The 12,462-nt window shown below is 42.9% G+C and overlaps 1 protein-coding gene across 3 annotated transcripts in view; it reads right to left on the bottom strand.

Annotated features, from left to right (window-relative positions):
- The window catches only part of PHACTR4 (phosphatase and actin regulator 4), a 110,995-nt gene that overhangs the window by 7,434 nt on the left and 91,099 nt on the right, over positions 1–12,462 (bottom strand). For all 3 annotated transcript variants that reach the window (XM_075553132.1, XM_075553137.1, XM_075553125.1), the window contains 5 exons: positions 10,517–10,681; positions 9,302–9,694; positions 6,049–6,628; positions 4,522–4,712; positions 3,610–3,763 (listed from right to left, as the gene is read on the bottom strand). In XM_075553132.1, coding sequence (XP_075409247.1) covers positions 3,610–3,763; positions 4,522–4,712; positions 6,049–6,628; positions 9,302–9,694; positions 10,517–10,681 — 1,483 coding nt within the window. The remainder of the gene's footprint in view (positions 1–3,609; positions 3,764–4,521; positions 4,713–6,048; positions 6,629–9,301; positions 9,695–10,516; positions 10,682–12,462) is intronic.

Here is a 12,462-nt window from a genome sequence, read left to right as displayed (position 1 = left end):
TGGAAAATATTAGTATAAATATGACAAGATAAAAAATAACTACATGGGCAAACAAAGTCAGGATTCTAGTTCTACCTCTGACACCAACTAGTCCCTATCACCACTTGGTTAGCCTTTTGCACTGAGGAGATTCGGACTCCCAGTGTCTCTGGAGAGGGGGAGTCTTTACAGGAGTCTCAGCCTCGCCCTTCCCCGAGGAAGGCTGGTGGGTGTCAATGGCCAGTTTTGAGGTTAGTGACTTGGAAGTACCTAACAGCACCAACAAGGTTAAAATCAACCAGAGGTCTGCTTTTGCAAGCGAAAACCTGTTCACATTTTCATGAATGACAAAATAAATCTACAGAGATTATGCAAGTATATGGCCTACAAACCCTAAAACAAATACTATCTGGTCATTTACACGTTCACAAAAAAATTGTGCTGACCTTTGTTTATACTCATAGTAGGATAAGCTATTTTCCAAACTTGTTATAGTGAACATGTATTTCTTTACTTTTATACCAGGGGAAAAAGAACTAACACCTTTGTGAATCATAGTGTTATGCTTAATAGGGAGAATTCTGTTCTATTCCAATGACACAGTAATTGAAGGCTATAAGGTCTCTTCCAAGCATCTGGAACATGTCCAGTGGTAAGACACGGCATTCAAGGTCCCTGTTCTCATGGAGAATAAATAAGGAGTATAGCAGAAAATACTTAATGTGGATCTCATCATGCAGAAACAATCAGACATGTAAATTTAGGAGCCTCCTATAAAATAAGTAGCCTGATTTTAAAATTTTTTATCATTTTATTGGGGCTCATACAACTCTTATCACAATCCACACATACATCAGTTGTGTAAAGCACACTTATACATTCATTGCCCTCATCATTCTCAAAACTCTTGCTTTCCGCTTGGGCTCCTGGAATCAGCTCCTCATTTTCCTTCCCTGCTCCCCCCTCCCTCATGAACCCTTGATAATTTATAAATTATTATTTTATCGTATCTTACACTGCCTGACGTCTCCCTTCCACTCACTTTTCTGTTACCCATCCCCCAGGGAGAAGGTTATATGTAGATCCTTGTAATCAGTCCCCCCTTCCCTCCCAGTATCACCACTCTGGTCTAACCAGGTTTGCAAGGTATAATTGGGATCATGATAATTGGAGGAGCAAACGTTTAAGAACTAGAGGATGGTTTTGAATTTCAATAATGCTACACTTCACCCTGAGTGACTCCTCTCCTCCCCACTACCCCTCTGCAAGGGATGTCCAGTTGTCTACAGATGGGCATTGAGTCCCCACACGCGTCCCGTCATTCACGATGTTATGATTCCCCATCCCCCCTTTCGTAGTAGCCTGATTTTCAAGAACAATAAAAGATGAAAGAATGGTTTCAGATTAAAGGATATGAATGAGATGGCATGGATTGGATACCATATCCAATTGGGGAGAAAATGTTATTTAAAGATATAATTTGCATGATGGGTAAAAATGAATATGGATTATCTACTAGACCAAAAATACTATCAATGTTAAATTTCTTGGCTATGTGAAATGGTTATTTAAAAGAATCACGATGTCTGCGATTTATTTTCCAATGGTTCAAGGAAAAAGGCGTGAGAGCGAGAACGAGAATATATGCATACAGTAAATGATGAAAGTCAATGTGGAAAGCCTAGCAGTTTGGAAATCTATTTGAAGGATATACTTGAATTCACTTTTGCAAACTTTCATGTGGTCAGAAACTGCTTTTCTAAAAAAAAAATTATTAAATAGGTTTAAAAACAGCAAAAAGGAACAAGATCAAATATTAAATATCTGGACCTTAAGTGTCAAGGGCCACACTCCAGCCTCCCCTCAGATGACCCTTTTGGTACCACACCCTGACGGACACCACCCAAACCGGTTTCCATCTCCGTGTTCTGTGAGTTGAGGCCATTGTCAGAGCCAGGGGAAATGTCCACTTCCCTTCCATCTAGGATCTTTGTAATGTCTCCCACGGATAGGCCACAGAAGACACACAGGCTGACCATTACGTGTCCGGGAAGCAGTTGTACGATGGCCTGCTGTCCATAGTTTATTAATTTTTATTCTACCTAACTGTAGTCAGAACAGTCCTGTGTTTGCCTTCGTGGAAAGGAATGGAGGCCGACAAGAGTGACCGTCACATGCTATCCTGTACTAGTCCAGAACACTCTGCCAATAGTGACTTTTAACTTTTCAATTGAGGTAAAGTTGACACACATAAAGCTCACCTCTTTAAAATATAGTCACAAGGTGGTACAACTGTCATCACTTTAAATCCAGAAAATTGTCTTCAGCCCCCCAAAACCTTACACAGGTCATAGAAACTATTAACCTACATTCTTGTCTCTACGGAATTGTCTGCTTTGGACATTTCCTATAAATGAACAATTGACCTTGAACAATACAAGGGTTAGGGTGCCAACCTCTTTTTCTGTTGAAAATCTGCGTGTAACTTACAGTTGACCTGTAACAATTTAAGTTTGAATTGTACACGTCTACCTATATGTTGATTCCCCTTCTCCCTCCCCCATTGCTACTGTAGTGAGCTCAAGTGTTGTATCAGCTTAAAATTCATGTGATGCTAATCCTCTCCGCATGAACAGTTCATGAATTCAAGTATAAATGGGTCTACTGATTAAACCTGTGGTGTTCCATGATCTTTTCTTCACTTTCTGAAGGTCCCTTGTAGACAAATGATTACAATAAAGTCACACAGAACGATCTCAGGATCCAAAAAATATCTATTGGAAGACCTCAATTTGTCGTGAGGTGTAGCACATACACAAACTCAGGTGGTTTGAGGTAGGAGAGGAAAAAAATTTAAATCATCTTATTGGGGGCTCATACAACTCTTATCACAATCCTTACATCCATCGTGTCAAGCACATTTATACAAAAATATAGTTTTATAATTTAATATCCTCAACTAATTATTTTGTAAAAATCAAAGGTTCTAACTCCTTTACCTCTTCATCAGCATGAATGGGAAAACACCTGTCTATATACTTGGAATCTTTGGGAAGCTGGCTTGCATTCATCTTTCCTTTGTTTTAAGTTCTTACTGATTTGAAAAATATACTACCATCTTGAAAGGAGGCAGCTACATGGAATGTATGAAGTAGATATTTTTGATTGGATTGGTACTTGATGATTGAAGAGAAAAAAGTGACAAAAAATCTTGCTGCCTAGGGAGCTTCCTGACTTTTCCAGAGAGTTTTGAAAAACCATTTCTAGCTTATGGTTTAAAGCGTGAGTATCATCTAGTTCTTTCATGTCTAAGTTCATAGGGGATATCCAACTGTGTCTGTCCACCATGTACTTTAAAGTTATACTACTGCTCAAAAACCTAAATTCACTGCCATTGAGTCGATGTCAACTCACAGCCAACCTACGGAGCAGGGCAAACTGTCCCTGTGAGTTTCCCCAACTGTAAATCTTGATGGGGGTAGAACGTGTAACCACTTCCCTGCCAAGGTTCCAACACCACTTCTCAGTCTTACAAAAACAGCAAAAAGACAAATGAATGCTGCTCCACAACGCAGTCCCTAATACATGTGCTGGCCCCATCAAATCAGGCTCCTCCAAACCCAGGCCTACCGGATCAGTGTGTTCCCAATCTGGTGCCGTATTTCATTCCACTCCTCTTTGCTTTTCCGGGGCCAGGAGTTCAGGTTCATTTCTGGTTCACAGGGCCGCTGGTTCAACTTCATTGCCAGTGTGTCTTTCCTCTTCACTTTGTTGGCCAGAGCACCTTTGTGCAGAAGAAAACAAACACACCGATGCTTGAGGCCTGAAGTTAAAGGTTCAAGCTGGAGCCAGGCAAGCGCTCAATCAGAGACAACATAGCTCCCCACTTTGTACTTGGTCTCTTAGGGATGCAGTCAAATATAGAGGTGAGAAGAAAGCTGGAGGTATCTAAACATCGTTACAGGGAGAAGCTCAGATGGGCCAGCACTGTCTTCTTCTCTTACCTGTCCTCTGCATATTTTCTCTTCAAGTTGCTGGAGGAGAAATAATCCCAGCATGGGACGACCCTTTGAGTTATAACAATTTCTTTGGGTATTTTTGTGTATGCAATAACAAGCCTTATACCTGTTTGAATAAATACTGCTCTCCCTTTTCAGGGATCAGGAGTCTAGTACCCACAGTTAATTGTGTGCATGACCATGGCTAGTTTTCTTTGCCCCATGAACATAATGGGAAGAAAGCATCGTCTTTGTTTTTCAACAAAGCCCATCTATGAGCCTTCTTCTACTCTACACTCTTTCAGGCCACCAAGGTGAACAGTCGTCTAACCTACAAGGAAAAATCGGTTTTCCTGGCTCTCTCCTGTAGGCTAATTTTCACAGTGGGCTGGCATTCGGGCAGATGCCTTCACAGGGGCTCCCCAAACCAGGCAGCCAGATGACTCGATGGGAGAGGATGCCCGTTTCTTTTCACCCCACCCTTGCTAAGGTCAGCTTTACCTGCAAAAGAACATCCTTGTTTGCTTTCCCAACCCTTTCTTACTGTGTTGGCTTTCATCTTCATCCTCTTCATCTCGGTATTGAATGGGACCTTCTGAGTCCGAGTCACTCTCCTTCTCTCCCTCTTGATCCTGCAGATACTGTGGCAGTTTAGGAACGACTGAGGTAGGTGTCAGGTCTTCACTCAGCTCAGAGGGGTGGGCTGGCTGCTCCTCCTCCTCTTCATCGTCTGGACTAACAAATCAACATAATTATATTTTCTTTTCAGAAACGGGTAATGGAGCACCAAGACAAATAACTGAAGAACTACTGAAAAAGTTCAGGAATAAAGTAATTTATAATTCCTACCCTTAACTTTAACAATCTTGCTAAGAATTTATAAAGCAACTATTAACCTAAAGAGCTGCCCCTTAATGACTACATGCGAGATGCAAGTTTCTTTTGGTTGCTTACATGAGAAAAACGCACAACATCTAACACTGTGTGGAGCTCATGAAAGATACCCACATATCTAATCCATTTCCTCTTTGGTTTAATAATAGATTAGGACAATAGAGAGGAGTATAAAGAGAAGTAAAGATGAAAACTGATGTCCTGTTTTATCCAAAACCAAACTCTCTGCCATGAGTCAATTCTGTGCACCCGAACTGCACTGTCCTGGGAGTTTTTTCCCGAGAGCGGATGGCGGGCTTTCACCACTGGCCTTGTAGTTAGCTGCCCAAAGCGTAACCCACGACGCCACTCCTTAACCCTCTTTACACTCTAGTGAGTAAGACAACAATTTAGATTTCGAGACTATGAAATAATACGACCAGCAAATGCAGAGTATGGCGAATTAAGTAATATACAGAATGCTGCCAAACTGAGCGCTGTGACAGACTTTTAGTTAGTAAGGTGTCCTTCAACCTATCCAAGAGGGTCAATTTATAGCCACAAGTTGTCTGAATGTTAAAAGGATAAAATAAGTCAAGTAGCAATGCTGGTGTGAACAGACTTGTGTTCAGGGACAAATGAAAGAGCAAATAAGAAGGCCCGTTCCAGCCCAGGAGATGGGATGCCAAGCTATATTTCAGGAGTTCTTTTCCTCTAGCCTGCCCTAATCTAGCAAGTTTGTGTGGCAGGTACTACTACTGTTCATTTCTACACTAACTTCATTCCCACAACAAACCTGTAAGTAATTATTACTCCATTTACGGATGAAACAACTAAAGAGCAGAGAGGTTAAGGAACTTAGAATACTACGTTACTACACAAGTGGTAAAACTAGGATTTGAACCTCAGACTATCTTACTCGTACTTAAGGTCAATATTCCTTAGCGCCATATTATACTGCTTCTCTTGCAGTAGCTAAAACTAGGTTTTATTTTTTACATATACAAATTTGTAATTTTTATGCCACCATGGAACTCTATTCCCTGGAAAAAAAAACATTACAAAAATAAAAAGTGTCCAAGTCCGTCCATTTTACTTTTAGTTTATTAGCATTTTCTTTTTGTAAGGACTGTTTTCTAAGCAGGGCTACCTAGAGTAAGGAAGGGAAGCAGAAGAAGAAAGTTTTAAAGACACTCACACTTTCAGCATTTCAATAGTGACGGGAAGTGACCTGGTCCGACCCAAGGTACTGCTGTCCTCCGAAAAGCTGTCACTGTTCTCGAAGAGCAAGGAATGAGCTCTGTGAGAGCCTTCCAAGGGAGGCGCCATGGGCAGTGGGCTGGTCAGGGCCTGCTGGATTCGAATATGCAGCGGAAGTGGGGGCAACCTCAAGGGTACATGGGGCTCCCCAGAGCTATGCTCCAAAATCCTCTTGGGTACTTCCTTTTTCTCCTCTTCTTGCTGGGGGACCTCGTGGGGTAGATCTAAGGGAGGTGGAAGCTCAATTTCTGGCACCACTTGACAAGCTGTGGAGGGGACTGCAGGGGAGCGCGGGGGCTCTGGAGGCACATGAGTGGGCAGCGGCGGGGACGGAGAAGATGGGACCACTGGCACTGCCACGGAGTCCTTCGTCTTCTCTCTTGGGTCACTTGGTGCTTTGGTGGTGGCAGAAGCAGACTCGGAGGTGGGCACCACGGCTGGCGGGATGCCTCTCTTAGGTGGTAAGGGTGGAGATGGTTTTGATAACGTACCACTGTTTATTGCTTGGGACAGTTCAGCTGGAAAAAGAGCAACATCTCAATTAAACCTGACTTTACAATCTATAGAGTTTGGCTCAGTCTTCTTAATCTTTTAGGCAAATTAAATAATTTCATAATGTTGCTGTTACCTAGGCATCTCATCCTCAAACAAAGTTTAATTATCTAGGAAACCTATTAAATGTATAAGCAATGAAAGCAGATTATCACCTTAACATTTTAATGAGAATTAAAAAATAATAAAATGGTGGAATCTCAGTCTTATCACAAAGGCTACGATTTTTTAAGTAACCGATGGTGCTTTTAGATCCTTGGTTGTGTACCCTCCTTAAACCTACCTGAGGTGAGGGGGGGCAGTAGTAATATCCTTACTATTGTACAGAAGGAAAATTGGCTATCACAGAAATTGGGTGACTTGCCATGATCGTACTTTACACTGGCAAGGACTCAAAGCGATCATCGGTTGTTGTGAAGTATCATCAGGTCAGTTCTGACTCAGTGATCCGGTGCACAACCGAACAAAACCCTGCCCAGTCCTGTGCCATCCTCACAACTGTTCTTAGGTTTGAGCCCACTGTTGCAGCCATTGTGACAGTCCATCCTTCCGAGGGCCTTCTTTTTGCTGTTTCTCTACTTTACCAAGCATGCGACCTTTTCCAGGGACTGGTCTTCCCTGGTAACATGTCCAAGTAAGTGAGACAGTCTTGACATCTTCGCTTGGAAGGTGCATTCTGACTGAACTACTTCTAAGCAGATCTGCTTGTTCTTTTGGAAGTCCAGGGTATTTAATTGGTTTTATCGAGCATGGTATTCTCAGTATTTTTCACCTGCACCACAATCCAAATGCATCGATTCTTCTTTAGTCTTCCCTATTCAATGTCCAACTCTCACATGTCTGAGGCGACGGAAAATACCATGGCTTGGGTCAGGAACACTTTTGTCCTCAAAGTACCAGCCTTGCTTTTCAATACTTGCTTTTACAGAAGTTGTATGCAGCCGATTTACACAATGCTGTCTATCATGTGATCTCTCAACCGCTGCTTCTATGAGCATTGATTATGAATTCATGCAAGATTAAATCCTTGACAACTTCAATCTGTGAACTGATTTTTCTCCTGATGAAGACCAGTCCTGGGCTGATGCTAATACTGTCAGTCACAGGACCTAGGACCTACTGCTTTGGGCTTTTCGCCTTGCCCACCAAGGGCCTCTATGTACATGTGCACCTGCCTCGAAAAAGGTAGGAAACCACTGGTCTAGAGAAGTGGTTCTCAAAGTGTAGTCAATAAACTGGCAGCATCATCTAGGAACTTCTAGAAATGAAAATTCTCAGGCACTGTCCCAAACTTAGGAAGGCTTGGTGGTGTAGTAGCTAAGTGTTCGGTTGTTAGCGGAATGGTCTGCAGTTTAAACCCATCATCCACTCTGTGAGAGAAAGAGGTGGCCGTTTGTTTCCATACAAATTGGTCACCTTAGCAGCCCCATGGACCGGTTCTACTGGGTCCTGCAGGTTGGCTATGTGCTGGAACGGATTTTACGGCAATGGGTTTGGTTTCGGTGTAGAGTCTCAGATTTACAGAATCAGGAATTGCAGGAGGGGCGGGCAGCAATCTGTGCTTTTGATGAGAACACCCATTAGATAGTATTAGCTTAGAGAGCAGAGGTTTGGACTCAACCACAGAGTTGAATTTCTCTCACTAACTCTGAGTGAGTAGCACATTTTTAATGTTCTAAGTGCTCTATCTATGTAACATACGATCAGTTTTCTACTTCACAGGTGTTGAAAAGGATTATGTAAAAGTTTCTCAAATTCCTCAGAGATAAGTCAAGGCAGTGATGCTAATAATCTTCTTCCAACCTGTCACACACAGAGTGAGTCTGAGCCTGTTTGTCAAGGTTCTAGCCACCCCACCCAACTCAGTCACATTTGCCAGTTAACAAGCCTTTGTATTTTAATTCCTCCATTTAGTTAATTAATAAGAACTGGTATCATTTGTTTCTGAAAACTGCATTAAATATTGGCCTTTTTCATCATTTCTGAAGCGCTCATGAACTCACTGTTCTTTCTTTCCTTGAAAATTCCTCGGATGGTATGCACCTATGTAAAGAATAATGACTTAACTAGTGCTTGCAAGTAAACAGAAGATTCATCGCAGCATAAAAACTTACTGATTATCTTCCTTGTTTTCTTTCACCACATAACTTATTCACAGTAGCATCTTGAACTCTTTCACAACAAAACATGATTTTATTAGGACAATTTAAATTATATCGTTGGCAGTACATATGGAAATACCATGCCAGACACGGAATCAAACTATACAATCATCTTTCCAACTAGACTCATTTATGCTGAAGGAAGGCATTGCTGGCTAAAATGGGTTAAACAAATTTTTTGGTCTAAGAATTTGCCTCGCCTCCTTTTCTAAATTTTTTTTTTCTGCAAGTGACACAGGTAATGTCATGAAGGTCAGTAATAATGTGGTATTTACATACCCAGGGCTCCGAAATGCACCTAATTGTCGGCCTGTCTCCTTTCATACCCATTTGCCTCATTTTCAACATTTGCCCACATTGAGGGCATTTTCAAAAGAATGAGAGATGGAGAATTCTGTAGTCGAACAAAGCAACATTACCCTAGCTAGCCAATAAAATAACCATCAAAATTACAACACAATATAACCCCGGACTCACCAATGACAGGGTTGCTATTTCTGTGAGCTGGTTTAGGAGGAGGAACAGGGGGCTGCTTGGCAGGGACTGTATGGCCCAGGCTTGGGGTCGCAGTAGGGTTTGTGCTGGCAGGAACAGCAGGCAGAGTCCTGGGTGCTGGGAGGGGGGCGGCAGAGGAATGAACAGTCTTTGCTGGGTTCGTGGCAGCAGTGGTGGAAGCAGGCACTGGGGTGGTGGAGGCAGAGGTGGAGGAGCTGGACCTGGTCCTGCTGCCGGAGGAAGTGGCATCCTTCGCTTGCCTTTCATTAGATTCGTGCGAAGCCGACAAGGGCCGTTTGGGGGGAAGCAGCGGTTGCTTGGGTGCATTCTCAGGAATACAGTCTGCTTCAGAATGAGGCTGGCTTCCAGTTGAGCCTGTGCAACAGATGCGATTTAAAAGGGAAAGGACAGAAATCAGAGACTGTGAAAGCTAGGTCATTTACAGATTTATCTTTAATTATTCAATTTATAGATTAAGCCAATGTTTTCCCACCTCAATGCAACTTTTGGAATTTGACACTTTTCTAATCAAAAGAGGCTCACTGTAAATAGTGATGCTTCATGTAAAAGAACTCGAGGTGGTAACATCACCGTCCCTAAGTGAAGGAAGAAGCGTGTATAACTTGGAAAAGTACGATAGGACATCCTCTTCTCTCTTTGAAGGAGCTCTGGTGGCAAAAGGGTTACACCTGTTAGTGAGGCCGCTAACCCAAAGCTCAGTGGTTCAAAATCACCAGTCGCTCCACAGCAGAAGGACGAGGCTTCAACTTCTGTAGAGTTACAGTCTTGGAAACCTACAGGGCCAATTCCTACTCTTTCCTACAGATTGCCATGAGTCAGAATTGACCCGATGACAGTCAGTCTGGTTTTGAGTTTTCTGCCTTCAGAGAACCCTGTTGGTGCAGTGGGTACATGTTTTGCTGCTAACTGCAAGGTCAGCAGTTTAATTCCACCAACTGCGCTGTGGGAGAAAGACATGGCTATTTTTTCCAGTAAGATTTGCAACCTTGGAAACTTTAAGAAGAGGGCAGTTTTACAGTCCGATAGTGCACTCTGAGTCAGAGTCAACTCCCTGGCAGGTGGGCTAGGCTGAGAATCACAAATTACCCAAGGAACTGCTAGCAGAGACCACAATTCCCTGCAAGCTCCCCAGGTAAGTGAGTGATGGCTCTAGGTTCAAATTCCACGGCATCTTACCTAGACGCTTTTTTGGGTCCTCTTCTGGTGCAGGCTTCCTAACACTTGCTATTCTCCCTGGCTCTTCCTCCGCGTGGACTGGACTAGCAGACCTGGTGCCTCCAATGGGGGTGGGATGGCCATTCTTTATCACAGCGTGGCTCACTTTCCCTGGATCCTCCCCACCTGCAAGATCCAAAAGAAAGTAACAAATGGAAAGAACTGCTCTGGTCATAGAAGGAGAAAAGCTGGTAATTTCTAACTTGTTTTATTTTCTTTACCTCCTCCCTCATGCTAGTTTATTACACACATATAGATTACTTGGACCAGGGGTCCTCAAACTTTGTAAACAGGGGGCCAGTTCACTGTCCCTCAGACCCATTGGAGGGCCGGACTATAGTTTTAAAAAAACCTATGAGCAAATTCCTATGCACATTGCATGTATCTTATTTTGAAGTAAAAAGCAAAAGGGGCAAAACACCTGGCAGACCAGGTCCTCAGCGGGCCACAGTTTGAGGACCCCTGACTTAGACTTTTATAAACTTATAGGCAATGACTTGATGGCAGTGAACTTGGAGTTTTTGATAAACCCTGCGAGGTGGGATGAGGATGGATTACAGAGAGGCAGACACTGGAGTAGGAAAACCACTAATGAGATACTTCAGAGGCAGAGGCTGACCAAGGGCAGTGGGGAAGAGGAAGAGGCAGAATTAATGTATCAGAGATAAATACGATGGATATGATAAATCCCTACACATTTAACCGAAGGGGTAATCACTGGGCTGGCGGCCTTGGAGTGACTGTATTTATCACTCATTACTCTGAAAACCGTATCCACAAATCCTTCATTGAGCAACTACACAAAAATTTCCAGTTAGTGTTGAAATTTCCTAGACCTTTTTTTGGAGAATTGAAAAATTAAGGGTAGAGACAAAAGCTCTGTCTTACCTCCCACTGTCATGGGAACTAGAACCAGCTTGCTTCCTAAATGGCGCCTTTCTTTGGTTTTCACAGGCAAACACTTTGGTCCTTGAAGTTCTCATAGGATAGCCTCCCTTACCCAAACCCACAAGTTCCTTTACCCAAATGCCTTTCTTCAAAATCTCCTGTTAGGAGACTATTGTTCTTGTGTGCTGCTGAGGCAATTCCCATGCATAGAGACGCTATAGGAAACCACAGAATCACCCCCTAGGGTTTCCTATGCTGTAATCTTTTTGGTTTAAAAAAAAAATCATTTTACTGGGGGCTTGTACAACTTATCACAATCCATCCATCCATTGTGTCAAACACATTTGTATATTTGTTGCCATCATCATTTTCAAAACATTTTCTTTCTACTTGAGCCCTTGGTATCACCTCATTTTTCTCCCTCCTTCTCTCAGGAACCCTGGATAATTAATAAATTATTATTATTTTTTCATGTCTTACACTGATCGTTGTTTCCCTTCACCCACTTTTCTGTTGTCTGCCCCCCTGGGAGGGGGTTATATGTAGATCACTGTGATCGGTTCCCCCTTTCTCCCCCCGCCTTCCCTTGCCCTCCTGGTATCGTTATTCTCAATATTGGTCCTGAGGGGTTTATGTGTCCTGTGTTCCCTGTGCTTCCAACTCTTATCTGTACCCATGTACATGCTGCTGTGGTCTAGCCGGGTTTATAAGGCAGAATTGGGGTCATGATAGTGGTGGGGGGGGAGGCAGGGGAGGAAGCATTACAGAACCAGAGGAAACTTGTATGTTTCAGCGGTGCTATACGACTCCCTGACTGGTTTGTCTCTTCCTTGTGACCTTTCTGTAAGGGGATGTCCAATTGTCTACAGATGGGCTTTGCGTCTCCACTCCACACTCCCCCTCATTCACAGTGATAGGATTTTTTTGTTCTGGGTCATTGATGCTAGACGGTAATCTTTACGGACTTCCAAAAAAACTAACAAATCTGTCTTGGAGGAAGTATAATCAGAACACTCCTT

The sequence above is a fragment of the Tenrec ecaudatus genome, chromosome 1 (assembly GCF_050624435.1).
Source record: "Tenrec ecaudatus isolate mTenEca1 chromosome 1, mTenEca1.hap1, whole genome shotgun sequence".
Lineage (NCBI taxonomy): Eukaryota > Metazoa > Chordata > Mammalia > Afrosoricida > Tenrecidae > Tenrec > Tenrec ecaudatus.
Note: the sequence above shows the minus strand (reverse complement) of the source record. Positions and strands in the feature narration are given on the sequence as shown.